Source organism: Apus apus, chromosome 1, assembly GCF_020740795.1.
Source record: "Apus apus isolate bApuApu2 chromosome 1, bApuApu2.pri.cur, whole genome shotgun sequence".
NCBI classification, from domain to species: Eukaryota; Metazoa; Chordata; class Aves; order Apodiformes; family Apodidae; genus Apus; species Apus apus.
Window position 1 is genome coordinate 151,260,034 of NC_067282.1, and position 24,119 is coordinate 151,284,152.

A 24,119-nucleotide genomic window follows, 5' to 3' on the forward strand; every position below is an offset into this window, starting at 1 on the left:
AAACCAAAGGAAACTAAACAGAGCCCCTTGAAATCCATGCATTGTTAACCCTTCGTTTGTCACAGATTTTAGACCAGTCACCTCAGCAGCAGCGTCTTTGCCTAGTACCACTGCAGCACGCAGCCAGCAACCAGCCTTGCCATCATCTGCTGCTGTGCTCATTTTTAACCAAGTTTTGGTTTGGGGTTTGTTTTTGGGTTTTTTTTGGTTGGTTGGTTTTGTGTTGTTTTTGTGGGTGGTAGGGTTTTTCTCCTTATTTCCATAATAAACATTTAAGAGCTTAAGAAATGGCCAAGGAGACAGCAATTTCGGCTACCCATTTCCTAGGCATCTGGAGAGAAAAGGAGGGTTTCCACTATAATCCACCTGAGATGAGCAGGACTGAATGCACAGACAGAAACACAGCACAAAGTTCAGAAACACATGACTGAAGTTACACAATGAAACGCACGCTTTAAATTGGTGAGGGAATTGTCATAAACCAAAGCTGCAACCATTTCAGCAGCTCTTCCAGCTCCACTCTGCGCCTGTGCTGCACTTTTAGTGTGGTTAAGGCACATGTGCATAAAGGGGGTCTGTGTACCTGTGCAATCTGGTGAATCAGATTCAATAATTAATCCAGCTAAAAAAAACCCAATACATGTATCTTTAAAAAAACCCTGTGAAGCTATTTTTAAGCTGGATCATTTCCCCAACCCTGCCTGTTGTTTTGCTCCACTGCCAATCCCTCCTGCAGAACTGAGGAAGGGGTAGAGGTCAGGAGTGAAGGACGGGAGCCTGGCCAGCAACACTGGGCAAGTGAGAGCTTGGGGCTCTGAGAGCTGCTCCAGCCAACTCAGGTCAGGGGTGTCTCAACCCCATGTCGTCCCTGGTTGTGTGCTCCTCCTCCTCCCCTCAATCAATTGTGTGGTCTGTGAGTTCAACTAGCTAAACAGCAGAGGACAAGCTCATTCCTCTCTCTCTCTCTCTGCTTCATCAGGTTTGTTGCTAATTTAGCACCCTGGATTCAACTCCCGCAGCAGTGAAACAAGCGCTACCGGGAAGGTGCTCCCACAGGAGCAGTACTTACACTATCAAGGCATCAACTTCAGCCTGAATTATTCAAGTTTCAATAAACCAGTTCAGTGTATGGACTAATTTAACTCATTAGTTTGGCATCACAGAGTTGAAGGCATAAAACTGTACTTCACTGAACTAGGATAAAGGGACATAGGTCACATCTCCTTCATGCCACTGCCATTATAAAGGGATTTGGTGACCTGAGAAAGCAACACTGGTCACCAGTACTTAATTCGCTATTAAGCCTCTTTGTGTTAATAACACTGTTTGTATTTCTGGCTCAATTGATGACATCTGAACAAAAATTATAAAAATAGAATTAAAATGAAAACAAGACCTCTAATTTATTGTATATAACAAGAGGTTGTACCTATTTCACTAAGTGAAACTAAGTCCTGGAACAAGAGTGGCTCAGCTCAGAGCACCTAATCCATTCAAAGAAGAAATAAATGCACATGCAAAGTACAGTCTTTTTAGGCACACTTATGGAAACCTAAATTCATGTTCTTACCTTAAACTAAAATTAACTGCAAACATAAAAAACCCCACTGTTTCCCCACAGCTTTCCAGACAAGTTTTTAGTTAGCACAGGCTTATTTACAAAACTCCAGTCATCAATAGATGCAATTTCTTCGTGAAGACAAGAAAGCTACTATACAAACAATTTTTTAATTAAATATGAAGCCCTTCTAGACACTTCAATCCTATACAAGAACTTGGGAGAAGACAGTGAGGGACATAAACTTAAACTACTCTAAAACCATGTGTTTGCAATCTGCACTACTATGAACTCTTACCATTTAAAAACCTAACCAATAAGCAAAAAAATGTTCCCTCTTCAGCCAAGATTTTGCTGCATGCTTACGCACTCTTGGTCTCTGAATGTCATCAAGGGCACATCTTGGAATGCCACACAGTAGGCAGCTGATGAGCAAAGAGCTTGGATTCCCCTTCTCTGCAGCAATATGAATGCCACAGGGTACTTGTTACGCAGGCAGGCTGCATGAATTCTGCAAATATGTCCACTTGTTCAGTTCAGCACAACAGTGCCAAAATATGCATCTAGAGGATGCATCTCCACTAACAAAAGGAGCAGGAATACGCTCTCTTGACTTCCTCTGGAGGTGTTTTATTCATGGTTCAGTGAAGTGCATGGTAAACTGCAACCATGAGCAGAATGCTATTTAAAGGCACTTACATGGGTCAGAACTAGAAATGTAATGGTAAACAGGATAAATGAAACAAACAGCTCGTTTCCTGGAAGCCAGCAAAAAAACCCAAACACATCAAGGGAAGACTGATGTCATCCTATTAAACAAGAATAAAACAAAATTAAATTCAAGGGATGCTTAAAGTTTGTATCTTGTTTCTCATATGTAGCAAAGCAGTTATCAGCGTGAAGTCTACCATGGCCCATATAATCCTACTAAACAGATTGGATCTGGGCAGAAATTGAGTTAGGAAACAAGAATTCAGATTGCTTTGAGAGGAGAATTCAGCAAAACTAATTATTAACTGCTTCCTACTCTGTTGTGATACAGAAAGTCAACAAATAACATTTCCTAAGCCAAATGGAAGAACCTGAGGTGTGAGGTGGCTGTGACAGATACATACAGCTGGCTCTGTTTTGGTCACCAAACTCTCCTAACACAGAGATCCTAAAGATGAAGCCAGTTTGATATAGTTTCCCCAGGCTGTCAAAGAAAACTGCCTGGTCATCTCAGGTGGATTCAAAAGGAAGAATGCAATCCGCACACTTCCTCCAGTCCCTCCTACCGATCAGCACTGAAGTGATCCCAGCAGAGATCTCCTGCCACAGCTCACAAAGCGCTGCTCAACCCCACTGTACACTGGGTGGGAGTGAACCCAGGGCAGTTTGGAATTTACCACTGTACCTTTTAAGTATTTACAAAACATTTACACAAAACTCTACAACCCTTAGGAACCCAGGGAAGGGAAGGGAGCATTGAGAACACAGCACAAGGCAGGCAGCAGGAGCATCTGCTTTCGGATTCCCAAGAGAGAAGAGAAGGAGAAGAAGAGAAAGAGGTTTCATATCATTATATTAGAATGGAAACCACAGGGCAGGAAAATGCATTCAGATTTATTTTTTTCCTAAGGTGGAGGAAGAACCCAAGAGTGAGTGAGTGGCCTCCAGAAAGATCCATTTCCTTTGCTTCACCATCAGATCACCAAAAACTATTTTATTATGTGAATACCAGGTGCGTCGTGCAGCTACACCCCACTCAAACACTGGGGCCTCCCATTTTCATGCTAAGCAGGAATAATCTTGCATTCTTTTTTTAAAACAGGAATTATTTTGGGTAGAGAAGGATGCAAAGATACCATAAAATTACTCTTCAGGTGTTTTCTCAGTCTGTTCAGATTCTACCCCATCCCTCGTACAGGCTATTAGTTTTACAACTGCTTTTTGCTGCAAGATGACAAAGAAGCAGTAGAAAACTGCATGGTCAAGGACTGGAAGAACATATCTTTGGATCATTTTTTTTCATGTATTTATCAAGGGTTCAGGACAAAATTCATCAAGGAACTCTTCAGCAATATTTTTTGTTTTAACTGAAAACCAGAAGCCTTGGTCTTTAACAACCGCACAAGAAGGCACTTTTCATAGTCATAAATCAAGTCTTCACAGAAAGCCTTCAGCATTAGCATTGCCTAAAAGGCAGAGGGCGGCCGTCAGTGTTTAATACATGGCTGTATGGATGGGAGAGAGAGAGCATGTGAAGTTGATGTGTGGAGAGCAAAGCACTGTTATGGAAAGCACAGGCAGTGGGGTATGAAGGATATAGCTCACCACATCACCAAGCCAGTTATCTTTGTTCTTTCTTTCACAATTACATTCAAACAAGTAGGGATTCAATAGAGGCTAGAGGCTATTCCCAAAGCCAAACAGAAATGACTAAAATCAAGACATAATTCAGATAGCTCTGGCCTATAAATATCAGAATAATATATACAAATTCAGCACAGCTGATTGTTTTGATAAAGCATATAGATTTTTATCTACACAGGGAAGTAAAACTAAGCAAGTCATATAGAAGTTTACTTGTCTTATTAAAATAGAAAAAGCAAAACCAAAAGCATGGCATTAAGCACAAACAAAAGATGGGGAAAGAGCTAACAGTCATTTATTTTGTGTGTGTATATGTATATATGGCTTTCTGGTTTCCAGTTAATACAGAGACTGAAGAATTTAAGAATGCATCTTGGGCAACACAGGTGGAAATTTGCAGAGGGCTCTGAACATAAACATACCCCAGAATATATGTTGAAGCAAAGAGGCCACCTTAAGACTGTGAACCTCAAATCCAAGCAAAAGGAATAGACTCTAAACCAAAACTGCTTAGCTGAATTGCAACTTCAAAATCTCTTGTGTGCATGCACACATGTGCGCACACGTGTGTGGGGGAAGGGAGGGAAATTTTGTTTTAATTGAAAATGGGAATCTTAGCATTGATTAAGTCAAGCAGAGTATAGACATGCACTGTGCAAGCTTCCCCCATAGAGCTTTGGCAATGCACCTTGCTCCTGACCTGCAAAACTCCCTGCTATTCCAGTGCTGAACCTCCTGGGCAGAGAGAGAATCACATCAATTTGTCATTGTGGTGATACGGGTTATGTGATGAGAACCAATTGCCAATTAGGACAAAGATCACTGAATCTCTCTGCAGCTGACCTGAGCAACATTTGATATCTTAACTCCAGAGAAATAAATTACCATTAACCCTCAAGAAAAACCTCCCTCTCGATATAACTGTAAGATGAAACTAGGTGTGTGAATACAAATTCAGTGGGGAGAGCTCCACATGGGGCACAGCAAGTGGACTGAGGATGCTTATATTAAGCATCAGGTATCTCAAACATGAAAGGACAGTATCTCAGAAGTGCCGAGTAAGTCTGCAAACTTGAGCAAATAAAATCCTTTCACATATGAGTTATGACAGTATTTTTATAGAATTATTTTAATGCAACAAAAATGTGGTTCGGAGGGTGAGTATGGTAGGCTTTGTCCTTACAGTCCTCCATCACACAAAGCTGTTTTACTATATTCTGCCTTCCCCACAGGGCACCCATCACTAGTGCAATGGGAACAGGTTGGTATGAAGGCTCAAGTGACTGACTCCCTGTCTGTTCAAAAGGCCGGGGAACCTGATCCCACATTATAGACAGGAGTGTCTAGGAGCATTTGTACATGCTGCCCAGAAATGACCATGTTCAGAGTCTGGAGTCAGAGGGAATGGGAGACAGCCCTCAAAATAGCTTTTGCCTTCCCCCACCACACTAATTCCTGCTGATTTTGACAGAGTATATTCTCTAGGCAATGAACTGCCTTTTACTCTGCAATCAAAACAAGAGGAGCGGGTACAGAAACAGGACTTACCTTCGAGCCACGCTCATTAAAGATTATCTCTACATCAAGGATTTTGCCGAATTGCTGCAGAGAGACAAGAGGAAAAAAATATTTATTTTTGGCAATCTATTTTTCCTATCTTTTGGGGGCTTAGTGCAAGAAGGGAGGTGACAATATTTCCATTTCTAGCTGACAGTATTTCCATTTCTAGCATACGTGCAAAGGCATAAAATCCTAGTGATTTGACCCAGTTCAGGACATGCAGATCCTCTAGGTCACAGACCCTGAGATGTCTCACAAAAGTCTAAAGGAAGAAAAACATTCTCCAGAAGAGTTTTAGGGATTTGAGGTGGCTTATCTTTTCCCCCTTTTAATCTAAACAACTATTTCTTCCCTTATTCTAATATTTTATCTAAGACATGGTTATATGATTGCATCTCAGACATCTAACAGCATTTCTCTAATGAGGTTCAGCATTTCATCTTCCTCCTGCAGTGGCTAGCACAAAGAGAAATTTAACTGTGGTTTCTCTGGAGAGGATAGTCACATAAGACTCCCCACCTCATGGATTCCAAATTCTAAATCTCCTTTCCCCCTCCCCCACACCCTTACTTTCCAAAACTCCAAGCCTTCAAAATAATCAATGTCAGATTCAGAAACCAAGAAAATGGCCAACCCCCCTCAGAAATAAAAGATCATTCAACTTCACCCTGCGACATACAACAGATTGTCGATAACCTATACAATTTTATCACTTAAGATACAATTCTGACCTCTGCCCAAGCCTGCAGACCCCAAGGAGAGCAGACCCCACTACTCTGCACTGTGTCAACAACTGGTTTCAGAAAGATCCTTACTTTGCACAGAGCAAAAACAGGAAACGAGCTATAAGCTAGAAAGGATATTAACCACATTCTATGAAACCAGATAGAGATCACATCCTCCACCTTGGAACATATTAAAATATTTTTATTCAACTGACCAGATTCAAACCAGTAGCCTGTAGGGAAGAGAATCCCCATTTCAAGTGAGCCCTGCAATGCCTCCTCTAGAAGCATCAATGTTGTATTTCTAAACTGAAGATCTGCTCTCCAGAAAGACAGGTCTAAGATTCTGTTTTATGGAGCATATATACGGAGCAGTCTTCACTCTAAAGATGCATATTGTGCTCAAACAAATGCTACATCTGAGCATTCTTCTGACCCCGTTAGTTACGAAAGCTTCTGTCAACATCGTTTTGATCTCACTGCTTGCAGAAGATTTAAGAGTGGTAGCTGATTAAAGAAGGGTCAACAAGAAAAGAAAGCATGGTTTCACAGTTAGGAAAGATCATGAAAACCAAGCTCCACACACTGGGACATTCTCCACTTTGCCATCGCGCCCTTAATGGTTAAAATGCTCATTTTGAAGGTGCCGTGCTTGAAAGACTTGTAACCAGATTTACAAACATAGGACATTTGCAACAGTGAGCCATCATGACTGAGGAGAAGCTCTGAATATGGAAAGCAAGAAAAAGCTATTAAGTCCCTTGAACAAGTATTCCAGACTGTATTTAAGCAAACAAAGCGCTTCCAACGATTTTAGCTATGGTTTCTGTCTGCTTCCATTCTCCATTCTTGAAAAGGAGATAGTTGTATTCTTTTACAAATGTTGGTTCACAGATGTTTTTACTGTTCTATTGTTTAAGGACAATACTTGATCTTCTATTCATCCCAGGAACAATTGAATTCAACAATAACCCACATTACATGAAGTTTGAATAATGCTAATGTAAACATGCATCTTCCCTGAAACCTCAACATCTCAACAGCTTAGGCTTGATCCATGCTGGATTCGCTTTTGACGGCTGCTGTGCCAATCACAGCTAGAATGCATTTTCTATTTCCATCCCACACTTGGTATAGGCTTGTCTATAAAGGGGATTAGCTGTTGATTACTTCTTCTTGTCTTTGTTGTGTATGACTTCAGCACTGCCATGAAAGAAATCAGTCACAACTGCTTTCTTGGTAGACTATTTTAGTGCTCCTACATGACCAGGGCTGAACCAATCTAACAGACTGCGGGTGCTGAAGAGCTGTCCCTGAGCCCTTGTCTGGTCTCACCAGCTTCCTAAAGCTGGCCCCAGTTTTCATTCTCACCTGTAGACAAACTGATATAAGCTCACTAACCCTGCAAAAAACTAAACCAACAGATCAAATAAATACAAAGCTTCTGACGATTTACTGATCTGTAGTGGTCCATGAGGTCATGTGAGCATTAGGGCTCCAAGAAGTAAAAGGGAATGGAAAGCAGCACGCCCTGCCTGAGAGCAGGACCTGTCCCTGACAGATAAGCTCAGCTGCCTAGCCTTGCCACACATACTGAAACAGTCAGGCTCTTGATATATGCAAATTCGAAAATTAGAGAATCACAGAATTGTCACAGTTGGAAAAGACTTCTAGGATCACCAAGTCCACCCAGGGGTGGGGGGGGGGAGAGAAACAAAAACAAAACCAACCAACAAACAAACCCCAAAACCAACAACAATACACAACCCCGCAAAACCCACCATGCCCACTAGAGCTTGGCCTGAAGTGCCACATTTACATGTTTCTCAAATACCTTCAGAAATGGTGATTCAACCACTTCCTCAGGGCAGTCTGTTCCAGTCCCTGACCACTCTTTCAACAAAGAGGCCTGTTGTTGTAGAGAGCAATGAGGTCTCTGCTCAGCTTCCTCTTCCCCAAACTAAATAATCCCAGTTCCCTTAGTCTCTCCTCACAGGACTTGTTCCCTTCACCACCTTGGTGGCTGTTCTCTGGACTCATTCCAGCATCTCAATGTCCTTCCTGTAGCGAGGGGCTCAGAACTGAACACAGTACTTCAGGTGCTTCTTCACCAGTGCCCAGTACAGGGGCACAGTCACTTCCCTGCTCCTGCTGGCCACACTATTCCTGATGCAGACCAGGATGCTGTTGGCTTTCTTGGCCTCCTGGACACACTGCTGACTCATCATCATTTTCTACCTCATTAGAATCTTCTTGAAAGAGAACAAACTGTGCAGCTTCTGGTGCACAATTATGCTGTGCCATCTTCCCCTTTTTCCACACCCAGCTGGGCCTCCACCCTTAGGTATTATTGCCAGCACTGCCTGCCAGCCCCGTCTGCTAGCCACATTCGGCTGAGCTCACCACACAGGGTTTCCACACCAACTGGAAATTCTGTCTTGTGTGTTTCATTTCTTGTGGCTGACAAAAAGCTGGTGGTAACATTCCATGTAAGTGGTCTGACCTAGCTCCATGAGAGGCAACAGAACTGCCACCCTACCCTGCAGATGATGGAGGTACCTCATCTCCTGGATGATGGAATCAGTATTACCAAATCCTGCAGTTGCAGCAAGCACACGCTTGACACGTACTGCAACAGACTACATCCACCCATGCATACTGCCCTAATCTCTTTTCTATCTAGGAGTTGTGAGTTGTTCGAAGAAGTAGGAGGGATGAACCTGCTCGGAAGAGAAGAAACAGAGATAAAAGGGGCTAACTGCTGAACTGAAGTTTGCTGGGGTTGAAATTCCTGCTCTATGACATTCCCTAGAAGAAAGCAGAATGGCCACCAGGTAGGAGGATGTGCCCTAGGCTCTTCAAGACATTGCTGTGTCCATTGCCACAGCTGTTTTGACAGCTCCTAGCACCATGGCTCTTGTCCTCACTGTTGCAATGGCTACAGCAGGTCCAGCACTGGAGGCTTTTTTTTTTTTTCTTCTGGTAGCATGCCAGAATTTTCCTGAAGAATGAAAGCAGGAAAAAAGAACTAGCTCATTTTAACAGTTTATATCTCCTTCAAAGCTGAATCTAATTTAGTGGAACATAAAAAAGCACTTTGTTCTCTGGTGGTGCTTCCCCTACCAAATGTCAACAGTCTACTGCAAACAATGGAAGTTTAAGAGGTCCTTAGCAAAAGGTCACAATCTTTGTATGGAAAATACTAGGCCATCTAAATACAAAGGTCAACACCAAATGCCCCGTAGTAATTTTAAAAAACCATGTATACAGGCATGTTTGTATTTTTCAGCAGACAGAGGGTCTGGCCAAATAAAACAAGATCCATGCTTAAGTCATCCATGAGGACCAACCCTCTAATCTTTAACCTTAAAACATTAATCACTCTTCTCACAGACCTGATTCATTCACTCAGTGATTACCAAGAACTTCTACTTACAACCCAGCACAGCAGCAGGGGAAAAAAATCCTCAGCAGAGCTCACAGCTTCTGAAGAATGCATTGCAGGACTACACACCTCAAACACTCCCCATCATCACCTAAAAAGCTTACAATGTGACCAAGAAGCCAGCATCTCGCATCACATGTCAGGTTGTACAAGAAGGCACCTCCATGAACTGCTCAAGCACATGCCATATGATGAATATACACACACACTTCCGTCGTGTTGTGTTATAGGAGCTATATATTACATACTATTCTATCCTAGTCCTCCATTCCCTGGAGTGACCTTGTACCAGCTTTTTGTTATTTTTTCTGTAGACCGTGTAAATAAGAATCACCTCCTCTACAATTATAGCAGGGACTGTTGGAAATAACAATTTTAAGAGGCATAAGGATATTAACAGACATCAGATATGACCACACCAGACTTTTTTGCTTGAACATGATGTACCTTATATCAGATGCAAGGAAGGGCATATGCATGCTCTTTGGGTTTTTTTCCACCCAGATGACATGAAGGCAGCAAATTTTTCTAGGAGAGGCCATAACTACATTATATATAATAAACTGGAGAGATCTGGCACCAGAGAGCTTTTGCCTTCCAAGGCATTGACACTTCGGTAGGGTCCCTCCTGTATGCTCTGCTCCAGCTGGCCCTGCCTCCTTCTCCCTGTCTAGAGCTTTCAAAATCAGCTCCAAAATGTGCCAGATAAATAGCTTAACCCTAAAGACATAAACAGGGAGTACAAGGCAAATTCTCTACAACTCACAGAACACAAAAAGGTAATGCAAGCCACTATATGACAACCTTGCATCCCTACAACAGAAGTCCACGACCAAGGAACTTCGCACTGGTTCTACAAAATTTAATTAAGAGACAAGTGCAGTGAACTTGCTAAACTGTGGAGGTGACAAACACTCCATTCTCAAAGATGGTCAAAATAACCTGGCAACCAACCTTCTACGCAGGAAACCATTTCAGGTCCTCAGGCTCCAGGTGCATGAGTAAGAGCACTTCATATACAGAATAGGTTCATGCTCCAAAGAGAGTCCTTATGATAGCTCCCAGCTCCATGGGATATACTTTCAGCTGGCTCCATTGTAGAGTGTGTTAGTCAGTGCTTAGTTATGGCAGCATGGGGTCTGGCACAGCTATGCTGTTATCAGTACATTAACTTCTTCACCTAAAGCTGGGTCACATCTCTTCAAAATAGTGAGGCCAACCCTGATACAGCCAAACCTGTCCAGCCAAGTGACACCAGTATGCTTTGCTGACAGGAAGATGGAAACATCAAGTATTTATAAACCAAAGCACTACTACCGTTTACCAACTGAACAGACAGCGAACAATCACCAAGCCCTTATTAGAGTTGACCTACTGCCCACAAAAAAACATGTTTTCTAAGAAACCAGGCTTTAAAAGGAAGCAGAGAGTACACAAAGAGTAGAGGATTTACAGATAGCAGCCGTCCCAGCAAACAAAGCAACAAAGAATATAGTTTCTCAGTCATTTGTTATCCTCTGACTCATAAGAAAAGATTTTCACACAAAACAGTGAGATGGGGGTGAACAGTACCACAGGGTACCATTCCAGAGATCTTAACACCAGACCAGCTTCCAGATCTGCACTTCCAGTTCCCTGTTCCTGCCTTGTGCCATCCCCAGAGGTGTGACTGCATCATAACCTGGTACTACTGCCACGGCAAATGTACACAGCAGAAGCAGCAAAGCTCAGTTTGAGAGGACTCACACACATGGACTGAATCCAAAGAAAAATGGGTTATAAAAGATAACTCTTAATTTTACCCTGGCCTTTTATGCAAGTAAATCCAGCTGCAGTACAGCACTGTTTTCCAAATGATGTTTCAGCCAATTCTCACTGCAGACTCTTCCAATAACACATATGAAAATCTAAAGAGATCTTTGATAAAGTTATGATCGTCATCACTATGCTCCACCAGATGGTCACTACAGAAGTTTCTAGGTCCTGTGGTGTCAGCACACAGTTTTGCCAGAGCAAGATGGACAGTTGCTGACATCTGCTGCAGCACAAGTACCCCCTTACACGCAGAAGTACCACGGTCACCAGCATAGCTGTGTGGAGAAAGTGGGATGTTCAAGCAGCACTAAGCTGACAAGTCATTTGCAAAAAGTGACTCCAGAAATTATGCTGGTGAAACACATGAGGATAAACAGCAGTACCTCTTCTAACTCTATCCAATATCAGTGGGAGCCAAGTCCTGTCCTGTGACAGGGCTGGAACTTGCCCTCATTGCAAGAGCTTGGAAACAAGAATCATCACAAAGAGGCCACCTTATGTTCAAAAGCTTGTTCTCCAATACTGGCAAGTAGGACTTGTTACATGTGATTGGTGGTCAGTACTACTTGGGAGATGAAAAGCCTAAAATAAATCTTGGTATCTGGAGCTCCTCCTCCAGGTGTCCAGTCCACTCTGAAGACAGAGTCCCTTTCAGCATCTCTCCTACTACTTTACTTTAGGTCTCACTGCATCAGCATCTGCAGGTCAGAGCTTTTTGTTCTATCATATAATTCACATACTTACCTTGACCCCTAATGAGCAGTTTTCTGCCATTGCTAATACTTCTGTATCATTAATTACTTGTGATTTAGATTTATTTACTGGCAAATACAGACTTAAACTTCTACCAAACTCTTGGTGAGAAAGAGCTGTAGTCGAGCTTGTTATTGCTTTAGCCTCAAACTATAGACTCATGGAGGTGTTTTATACTCTTGACACCAGAATGAAGCTGGATGAGAAATTACATCCACAGAGATATTTTAGGAAGCACAAAGTGCCATAATATTACCCCAGAGGCTACAAGAGCTTCCAAAAATATCTGAGCTCTCAGAACTGTTTTGCTTGGGTCATACAAATAGTGGTCTCCCAAACATACACCACGAAGAACCTCACAGTAGAGATAAGAATTACACTTAAGGAGGAAAAAGTTTACAATATTACCTGCCTTAAAATACAATGTTAAAAAAAAAAGCAGCTACCATTCTGTCATTTTTAATAAATGGAGTTATTAACAACTTCATTAACTGAAAGTTACTAAATATGACAGAATGGTCACCTTTATATAAAAAAGTTATGCATTATTACTGTTGTAGCTGATAACACGCAAAACCACTTCATCAATAGGGCTGATATTTCCCACCAGAAGCAGTGAATAGCCTACAAGTAGTAACCATGGAGTGAGGATATTGTAAAAAAGGCTGTCTCCATCTGAAGTCAGAGCCTGTTCTGTGCTATCCCACCCTCAATCTGCAACAGTCATCAGCATAATTCTTACTTTTATCTTGCACTATCTCCTTTTTTAAAATAGTTTAAGATTCTTGAGCAAAGAGCACTTCATCACAGTAAATTTCAAGCAATGTCAATTCTGACTCCTCATACTATTGCTCTTACAACTGATAAAGATTTAGTGCAGACACTTCTATGAACTACCAAAACAATCCACTTTGCTTGGTTTTTTGGAAGCAATTAATGATTCAGCTTGAGAACAGATGGATTTTCCTCTTGTAGGCAGCCCAACTCAGCCTTCATCTTCCCCAGGAGCCTCTGAAGTCCATCTGACTCTGAAGTCCAGAACTGACCAGAGTATCCCAGCCAATTTTATACTGGGAGGAAGAGTGCTTCTTGAAGCTTAAGGGAAGGATTAAAGCTATCACCCATGAGGTACAAGCACAGACACTATCATAGGACAAAGCCGAAAGGACTGTAAACATGCTGAAGAAAACATGAGCTTTCCTTCTTCATGTATAGTCCAGTAAGGAAGGGGATAGCCTGCCAGCAGTTAAGGAGAAGACTACTACCATCAAGTCAGAGTCCTTACACACATTAGCTAGAGAATCATAGAATGGTTTGGGTTGGTAGAGACCTCAAAGATCATCTACTTCCAACCCTCCTGCATGGGTAGAGACACTTCCCGCTAGATCAGGTTGCTCAAAGCCCCATCCAACCTGGTCTTGAAGACCTCCAGGGAGGGGGCAACCACAACCTCCCTGGGCAACCTGTTCCAGCATCTCACCACCGTCACAGGAAAGACCTTTTTCCTCATGTCCAACCTGAATCTCCCCTCTTTTAGCTTTAGCACATTGTCCCTTGTCCTCTTACTATACACCTGTGTAAAAAGCCTTACCCCAGCTTTCTTATAGGCCCCCTTCAGATATTGGAAAGTTGCTATAAGGTCACCACGGAGCCTCCTCTTCTCTAGGCTGAACAACCCCAAGTTATTTAGAATGCTCTTCAGAAATTAATAAGAAAATAATAAGACTTCGAAAAGAGTTGCTAACTTGTTTTTAACACTGTTGGCAACTCTACTCCCTGGTAAGTTGTTACATTGTTTAAATTAGCCTAAATGAGTAAAAAATTTTTCTCGTATTTCAAGGTTAATTGTGTTAAATCTCAGCTTTCAACTGGAAAATCTTATTATGGCTGTAAACAAGACCTAAAACCCCTATTAGCAGGTATCATCCATGCAAAAGCACCTGCACAGAACAGACTTGTCATCTCCCGACCTCTCTTTAATAAGCCGAGTAAATCATGTACCCAACACCTTACCCAGTTAAAAAGCCACTCAACTTCCAAGCCTTAGATTTTTTTCTTGGTCCTAACCTGATCTCCAAATTGCACAAAATAATGCAGTCACCATCTTTTCAACTCTGAACATGAGAAAGATCACACTTCAACCTGATACCTCCCTTCATTTTGTTGAAGAAACTAACTTCAACAACCACTAGAACTCTCCCAAGTCAGTGTTTTCCAAGTAAATCTTTCCATCCTACAAGCACAGTCCAATTCCCACAAACTCAGTACTGTGCTCTGAGTTTCATCAAACATTTTTGTTGGATTTACTGTCAGTTAATGAGGCATTTCAAGTCATTCTCCAACACTAACCTTATCTTTCTCTTTCCTCCTCCTCAAACAGTTTTTTAACCACAGAACTTACTGGCAAGGTTTTAGTAGTACTGTCTCCATGGGTTGATACAGATACTGAAACAGGACTGTGGCTGAAACAGATCCCTGGGGAAACTGACAGTAGAAACAATCTTGATCACTGATATCTCCATAGTAACTACTATTTTTTATTATCTATCATTAAAAAGATTTTTAATCCCTCTAATGTGTGCTGTGTTTGAGATAAATACTCTCTTAAAAATCAAAATTGGTTACTTGGACAAATAAAATTAGTTGTTTAATGTTTAACTGTATCAGTATTGCTTTGTTCAATCTTGTCAAAATCTAAATTGGAACGATACAGATTCAATAGATGGATCACCAGTTGGGTAAGAAACTAGCTGGATGGTTGCACTCAAGGAGTTGTGGTCAATGGTTTGATGTCCAGATGAAGATCAGGCATGAGTGGCATTCCTCAAGAGTTGGTACTGGGACCGATGCTACTTGACATCTTTTGTCAGCAAAATGGACAGTGGAATTGAGTGCACCCTCAGCAAGTTTGCTGACAACACCAAACTGTGTGGTGAAGTCAACGTGCTGGAGGTCATCTAGAGGAACCCAGACAGGCTTGAGAGATGCACTCATGCAAACTGCATAAAGTTCAACCATGCCAAGTGCAAGGTCCTGCACATGAGTTGGGGCAATCCCTAGCACAAAGACAGGCTGGGTGGAGAATGGATAGATAACAGCCCTGAGCAGAAGGACTCATGGATGATGGTGTACGAAAAGTTCAACATGAGCCAGTAATGTGCACTTGCAGCCCAGAAATCCAACTGTATCCTGGACTGCATCAAAAGAAGCATGGCCAACAGGTCAAGGAGGTGATTCTCCCCCTCTACTCTGCACTTGTGAGACCCCGCCTGGAGCACTGTGTCCAGTTCTGGAGCACCCAACACTGGAAAAGCATGGAGCTCTTGGAGTGAGTTCAGAAGGTCACACAGATGCTGGAGCACCTCTCTTACAAAGACGGGCTGAGAGAGTTGGGGTTGTTCAGCCTGGAGAAAGTTCCAGGGAGACCTTATAGTGGCCTTCCTGTATTTGAAGGGACTACAGGAAAGCTGGGGAGGGACTTTTTACAAGGGCATGTAGTGATAGGACAAGGGGTAATGGATTAAAACTGGAAGAGCAGAGATTTAGGCTGGACTCTAGGAGGAAATTCTTCATTATGAGGGTGGTGAGACACTGGAACAAGTTGCCCAGGGAAGTCATAGATGTCCCCTTCCTGGAAGTGTTCAAGGGCAGGTTGGATGGAGCTCTGAGCAACCCAATCTAGCAGGAGCTGTCCCTGTTAATGCAGGGGGATCGGATCTAGATGATCTTCAAGGTCCCTTCCAACCCAAACCATTCTATGATTTTAGGATTCTAAGAAAATAGACAATACAATATTTGTCTGAAAAGATGTATATTACCTTATCCAAAGTCACAGTGAATATATATTAAACAGTTTCTTCAGATTAAAACTTTTTTTTTTAAATAAAAATTCTAGAATTATTTTTATCTTGTATCAACACATGGATAATTGGTTTGTAGCTCTTTGGGTCATTCAATTTTTTCAACAGTGAATCCTGCTGGGCAGTGTTCCAGCCTTCTGTAACTCCCCTAGCTTACAAGCATTGGTAAAAATTAACATTAAAGAATAAAAGAGCTTCTAGCTTTGGCTGTACCTTATCTTCATCTGCTGATTTATAAATATTAGCAAGTATTGTCCTGTCACTCTCCTTTGTTATAAATTATGTACAAAACCAGATATGGTACAGATACCTCCTATGTTACATCATAATACCCATGTTACATCATAAAAACAGCAAGCTGGGGTCTTTTTGTTGTGTTTTTTTGTGTTTGTTTTTTTGGGGGGAGTTGTTTTGTTGCTGCTTTTTTTTCCAAAAAACCCCACATAACTATTTCCTAATGTTATACTGAAGCTACACCTAGCTCTTTTCTCTTTGCATGTTAAAAACTGCCACCTTCTCTGACCCTCCATCACCCATATCTCCATGATCAGCACATTTCCTTTCTCACTTGGTTCTTCTTTTAAGTTTGCAATTATATTCACTGCCACTGACTTCCTCCTACTCTTCATCCTCCCTTCCTAATGTGCAGAATTCTTTATGTTTTATTAACATGGTTTCAGTCACTGTGGAATCATGTCTTTTTGGCCATTAGTACGATTTTGTTGGATATTTTATAGATTCCATTAACACTTCCCTTTCAAAGGTACCTTCCCAGGCAGTTATCCTGCCAATTGTTTAAACTTGAAGAAACAGACTCTTCTGAAGCTCCTTACATCACTGCCTGATGCCATATTCTGTTTGCACAAAGTAAATACACACAAATAACAATCACTGGTACCTAGGCAACTGTGGGATTTCAGGTCAGGTATTAACTCTTCTTTATCTGCTAGAACAAGGTCGACTATTGATTTATTCCACAGTGGGTGCAAAACTGTATGCATTTAAAAATGACTTTTTCCTTCTAGAAGCTTTCTGGAAGTCTTTTTATTGGGATCGTGAAATGTCAAGTAAATATTACCTGTTTAAAGCAGTCTGTTTTATTTGTCTCCCTGTAAGAAGCATATACATAAGGAAATGTTTGTTCCATTCCTGAGGATATCTTAGGGATCTGTCAGACTCCCACAACAGGTGAGAGATGGTTTGACCCCTGAATAACTTCAATTTGCCTGCAGCTCTCACAAATGGTGAAGGTTTAAAAAGCATTATGTAATATCCATTTAATTACAGACAACAAATCTGAAGTCCACCTCTGCTCAAGTTTGGACTAAAGCATTAGCTAAATGTTCTGCAGCTCAGGACTGGGCTGACCTCTCACACACTGTTCTTCATCCTCAGGGGGCTTCTTTACTCCCTCCCTACCATCACATTTATTTCTTCCTCCACAGCTTTGCTGTCTACCCAATTCCTCTCTTTGTACAGTAGCTTGGGAAAATCACTCCAGGCAAGGATTTTGAGCCTCTCAGATATGACGTTGAGGAGATGTGACCTGACACACAGAAGGGAGAGGGAGAAGATGGGGGTTACAGGCCAGCCACAGCTGAAGACTCAGACAACCATGAGTCCCCTGTAGGAGAAAGGGTTGGTTTCAGTGAGTCACCCAAGGGAAAGCAACTTGATCCTGAAAAAGAAATAGTAGTAAGGAGGATTCAGAGAGAAGCGCTTTCCTGCTTGAGGCTCTGAGCATGCTGAGAGAAGCAGCACTGAGAGTAAAAGGGAGATACATAAGAACCATTGATTACTTCCTTGGCAAAGTAGCAAAGATCTCTGTTACAGTAAAATAGCACTTTTTTTTTTTTTGTGGCCCAAAAGATGAATGTTCTTGTGGTATGCATACCTCTCAGCAAACACAGGGTCAGGCAAACCAGCAAAAGGTTTTCTAGGAAATATACCATTTGCCTCAGTCTCCCCATTCACTCCAACACTTCACTGTGCTGGAACTGCAGATGATGCTTAGACAAAAAATAAACAGCAAATAACTTGGGAAACACCAGAAACCAACTCATCATGTATTTCCCCACCCCTTTTATGTAAAAAAAGTGGCACCATTTGGGCCAAAAACAAGGATAGGAGGCCATAATGAAAGCTGTTGGCTGCATTTTCTACAAGATGCTTTTCAGGACAGCAGTTCATTCCCATTGTTGGTGTCCTCATCTGCAAAGCAGAGGTAAGAGTCACCAGGACTGGCATGTTCTTGTCATTTCCATTTAATCCACATTCCCCCCACCAGTAGTGCAGGGAGGAACAGCATTAAGGTGAACTAATGTGAAAGGGGTCAGTCATCAAGTCAAGCACTGGTCTCAAGGGAATGGGCAGCAGCAACATGGAGCAGTTTATGTAAGACACACAGCTCCCAGGAGAGGGGAGCAGAAGAAGCACAGAGCAGGACATGCTAAACACAGATTGTAGCAGGTGGTCCAAGAACTGGCACTGATTTCAGCAACCAGTTTTTCAAAACCAGACGGAACTGCCTACTGCACAGCCCTGCAACAGCAAAAAGCAAGCTAAAAAACAAAAGTAGAACAGGCAACTGGTAAGATTCAGCAATCACAGATTGCCAGGAAATGAGTTTCACCCTGAAAACATTCCCACGGATGTCAAGAGTGTTAAGCTAACGTATGAACAACATGGAAGCAAACCAGGCCTCTTGCAACAGAATCATAATTTTGACTGGGATCTACCCCCAGAGGTCATCTAGAGAAAGCACTGCTCAAAGGAGATCTAATGAGATCTGGTTGGCCAGGGTGTCTTCAGTCAAGTAAAACAACTTCAAGGATGGAGATTCCACAACTTCTCTGGGCAACACATTCCACTATTTAACCATCTTCACAGTAACAACAACAACAAAATTAAAAAAAATGTATCTCCTGATATCTAATTGCAATTTCCTATGTTCCAACTTGTGTTTGTTGTCTCTCATCTCATCATTACACACAACCAAAAAGAATCTGGCTAAATCTTTTCTGTATCCTCTGATCAGGTAGTTAAGATAACAAAAATATCTCCCCTCTGCCTCTTCAAAGTTGAACAGGCCCAGCTCTCAGGCTCTGCTCACATGCCATGTTCCCCAGCCCCTTGAAAATTTCAGTGGTGCCCAGTGGACTTGCTTCAGATTTTCACTTGAAGTGCTCTTCTTTCCCTAGAGAGCCCAAATTGGACACAGTATTCCAGATGCAGTTCGACAACTGCTGAGACAGGGGGAGGATCACTTCCCTAGGTCTGCTGGCTACACTCGCTAACACAGCCCAGGATAAGATCAGCCACCTTTGCCACAAGGACATGCTGCTGCTTGTGTTTGATTTGTTATCTATCAGGACTCCCAAACCTTATAATGCAGAGCATTTTCCCAGACTCTTGGCTGAAAACCATCAGTGAAATTTTTAACATTTCTGCAAACTTTGTTTACTTTGTACTGTCCAAGCTATGAACAAATAAGCCCAAATTCTTCTCTCATTTATAGCAGTCTAAGCTTGAAGCCCATGAATTTGACACATTTACATTCTGTAACACTATTCTCCATGTAAGAGTGTGTGTGTCTGTATGTGCATGCATACACACCCACATGGATGGCTCAACAACTGAAACAGAAACACTGCAAGCTTTTTAAGAGCAACTGGCTGTGCAGTTAGGACCAAGGTATGCACTCGAAGCCTAAGGTGCTAAGCGGAACTTTCGCTTTGGTCTTCCTTGACTCGAGTCTTCTGCATTGCATCTTAAATAGGTAGCAATATTTAAAGTCTCTTCGCTTTATAAATAATAGGAAATATTTTTGAAGACTTTAAAACATGCCTTAATCAAGTATATTACCATCATATCAACAAGTCAAGGATTCATGATGATAATGACATATAGATAACTTCACCTGAAGGTTATGTCATGAAGAATCTAACTCATTTATTTGTGTCCACATGGAATGAGTCACCACCCATACTCAAATGAAAAAACTCTTCCTCAGAGAGCTTATAAATTGAGAATGATGGATAGCATACAAAGATTAGGGAAGACAAACTATTTGGTCAAAGGAAACAACATGTATCATACACAATGTAAAATACCATCTGACTTGCACTAGCTTTTCCACATGCAATAGCTAGCTGGCCAACTCCTTGCAGCAATTTTTTACCACAGAAGTAGATCATCAGAAAAGACATAAATATTTCAACAAGTTTCTAAGCAACTGAAAAACAGTGCTTTGTGAGGGATATATTAAGTCAATGTTTAATCCTAGCCTTTACTGGGAAATAAGGTGAAGTTTTGGTAGGTTTTATTTGTTGTTTTTTTCTTCCCCAAGCCAACTGTTAGGTTACACTCAACATCTCCACGTGAACAACATGGTTATAGTTCTTGTGTGTATTTACCTGCTGAGGTAAACATTTCCAATTGTCCTAGTCACCCGAACATTTTACAGTGTACTGGCTAAATTGAGAAGAAAGGGCTTTTCCTTCACATGCTTCGCTAGCACCACGTGTCCCACCTGTGGGGAAGGAGAATCTGCTGTGCCTTAGAAGGTGACAGAAACTTACCCCAAACATCTGCCGAAGGTCAGGATCTCGAAAGCGGAAGGGAATGTTAGACACATGAAGTCGTTTTGGAGTGGATTTGCTCTCAGTATTCTCGCTGCTCTGTGTCTGTGATTGCTGTCCATCTGTCTGTGCCCCTCCTTCTGTCTGCTGAAATCAGAAAGACAAAAGCATGTGCATGAATAGAAACCACAAAAATTCCTTTCACGTGCCTTGTCTGTCTCTTTTTAGGTATTAGTACTACACTTGTGATTGCAGTATCTGAGTACTTGATACATGATTTTCATAAAGCCAGTAATGCTTAACAATGGATTGGTTGTTCTTCCCCTACCTTTTCATGAGTAAACAGCAATGATATCTCACAGCCTTCCTCCCCTCAGATCACCTTCTAGCTCAGTAGCTTTGCCTTTGGTTTTCTTAAATTGCTTCTCTCTTTTCTCCTGTTCTTCCTCACTTCAGCTGCCACTGTATGAAAGCTCTAATGAAGAGGCGGATCTTTCATATCCTGAAGCTGAGAGGTAGCACCGCCACTCTAATCTCATGTGGCAGGATGTTCATGCAGTCATCAAAATCCCACAGCTGAAGTGGCAGCTCTTCACTGGGCCAATACCAGAAATGCATCCCCAGGCAGAAAGGCATCTGCTGTGCCAAGCTCCCTTCAGAGAAACACTACCCCAAAAGAAGATCTATAATTAAATGGTAAAATCCATACAGAAAGAGCTTACGGATGTCTTTGATTAACTTTTCCTGTACATTTAAAAGTCAGCCCAGGGATATGAAGCAGTCATTACCACTGCAGGACTTATAAAGCTCCAAATACTACTTTTCTGCTACTGATTCCACAGCTAAAACAAGGGAATTTGTCAAGGGGTAGGCCAGGGGTGCTGGCACAGAAAAAGTATGGCAAGAAGGCAGAAAAATTAGGGGGACCAATGTGCCAGAGGAGAGACTTAATGCATCCACAGAGATGAATGGCAGAGAAGAAAGGAAAATAACCTCAGCCACTTGTGTTGGCCTTGAACTAAGAAGTAAAATTTGAACATGGCACTAAATATAAAGGCCATGACCTTTATGAAGCAGCTTGATGAGAAAATAGTATTTTTTGGACTTTAGTCAGAAAAATTACCTCAAAAACTCAGAGCTACACAACAAAGCAGACTATAATTCCATCGTTTTCATTGCTCTGTCCCTTTCCAAGAGCAGACACTGACAGGCATTGAAAGAGCACCCACCCACACACTCCATCTCCTGCTGCTTGCCTCAGCCTCCTAGGAGTAGTGCTCTGACCACCTGTGTGATGCATTTCAGTGTCATTTCATTTCTTCACCCAACCTGACTTCCTTAGCCCATCAAGTGAAAAGAAGTTATACAAGAAGGCAAGGACCATGTAAGTGCTAGAATTGGCTTTTCTTAGACACCTTCAAGGACACTCACTAGCCTTAAAACTAAAGATTTAAAACTAGTAGGGTTTTTATTGTTTTGGGGGTGTTTTTTGGGGTTTTTTTTTTTTGTTTTTTTCCATGTTTTAAATACACAATTTTGTACCAAAGAAGAAAAATCTCAGGGGAGCTGCCCACACTGACTCCTCAAACACTGACTGGACTTGCTAGGCTGCTCTTGCACGTCATTCAATATACAACACTTCAGGAATATTTGGAAAGTAACATCTATACACAGATAGACATTTCTGGCCAGAAGAAGCTCTCTTAATGTCACCAGTTCAGTTTGTTATAGGCATGACCTTGAACTTGCATATTGGTTATAAAATACTGACAAGAGCAAGCAAACAGTAAGCATGGAGTCTTGTCGTGCTGAGTAAAGCAATGGCAGCTTTCCATTTTATTTTAGTAGGGCTGCACAGGCAGCACAAGCAATGTTTGATCTGGTTAATATAACTTAAGTTGTGATAGGAAGAACGGAAGTACCACCCTGTGAGTATTTCTACTTCCTAGAGTCATGCAAGTCACAGGAATAGCTTAGCAGGATGAGACATTTTTATTTGGCTAAGACTTATCCATCCCCCAAACATCAAACTTTTGAGAACAACCTCTGAAACTTCCATTTGATCGTACTCAAAAACATACCTCCCTCTCCAAGTTCCCCCTCTTCTACTACCCTCACCCCTATGACAAAATACATCTCCAAACATACAGAGAGTGCACCCTAAGGGAAGAACTGATGCAGTTGGCCTGCAATTAAATCACACCATGCTATTTGGTGGTTTTATTTTTATGACTCCATCAGAGTCCTTTGGTCCTCAGGGCAAATCTGTCCACAAAGAACAGAACACAGGAGTAGCCCAACCATCAGCACCACACACAACACCTGCAAGCAAGTGCTCTAAAGTAACTCCCCCAAATTATCAACACTCCGGCTAACAGAGATTTCTACAATCCATTTTGGAGCTCTGCTACAATTTGCCAAACCTCATTATGGTTTTACGGCTTTGCATCAAATTGGCAAGTGGGCAAACACCCATGAGCACAGACGCATCCTCAAACACAAACACACACATCAGTGCATCTTCTGCAGAGTGAATGGGAAAGGCACATATTCTGAACACTGACAACAAAAAAATGTTTTAACCTTTAAATTCAAATATACATTGCACAGGACTGGATCTGCTGCTTCCACAGGGGAGGAAGCCAGAAGGTCATTCGCACTCCTCTCCCATCCATTTGTTTGCAGACAGAGGGCAGAACTCCTTTCTTACCAAGGGTGTGATCTATCATGTACAGTGGCCTGCTCAAAAACACTCACAGCTGTTCCTGCATATGGCAGAGTGCTGCCACCACACAGGAGTCATTTTGCAGTATGTGTGATGTGTACAATAAGACAAAGGCTTCAAAGAGGAGAAACAATATAGGGAAGAGGGTGCATAGGTCCACTCTTACCTTTTTGACTACACCACGAGTCCCCAAAGTGCTTTTCAGGCTTTCAAGATATCCTGATTTTTCATCACTAATTTAACATTCAATACCTTCCTCTTTCTGGATGCTGCAAGCTCCCTCATTTCTATAGCCTGTGGCCCTAAGCTAAGATTTGAACTTTCAGCCACTATAACATTAGCTCAATACATTTGTCTACTGCCACACATTCAGCTACAACATAAATGAAAGAAAAGAGTCTCCTCAGATCTTGCTTTTTTTTTTTTTTTCCTTTTATAGTTATTCCTTGTCTTAAGTCATTAGGAAGGAGATGAAAGGAAGGGCCTGGAGCCTGTTCTCAGGCAACACATAAAGGAGATTGGCAGCAGCACTACTCTGACCAGACCAGATGATAAAAGTCCTCATTTCACGGAATGCCCACTCCCTCCCTGACTCCTTGCACAGTTTCAGCTCCTTCCTTCTGCCCTCACGTCAACACTTCACAGTGAAGAACCGGCCCTTTCCCTTCATTACAGCGATTCAGCTTGGGAGGGAGCTAACACATGTTCCCTAAGTCTAACTGCCTGTCATCAGGCAACACAGA

General features: G+C 41.9%; 1 protein-coding gene across 15 annotated transcripts in view; it reads right to left on the bottom strand.

The window, feature by feature from the left end:
• The window catches only part of RBFOX2 (RNA binding fox-1 homolog 2), a 176,840-nt gene that overhangs the window by 31,992 nt on the left and 120,729 nt on the right, over positions 1-24,119 (bottom strand). For all 15 annotated transcript variants that reach the window (XR_007888425.1, XR_007888427.1, XR_007888426.1 and 12 more), the window contains 2 exons: positions 20,652-20,798; positions 5,462-5,515 (listed from right to left, as the gene is read on the bottom strand). Coding sequence is in view for 12 of the 15 variants with exons in the window: in XM_051608546.1 (XP_051464506.1) it covers positions 5,462-5,515; positions 20,652-20,798 (201 nt within the window). In the remaining 3 variants the exon portion in view is untranslated. The remainder of the gene's footprint in view (positions 1-5,461; positions 5,516-20,651; positions 20,799-24,119) is intronic.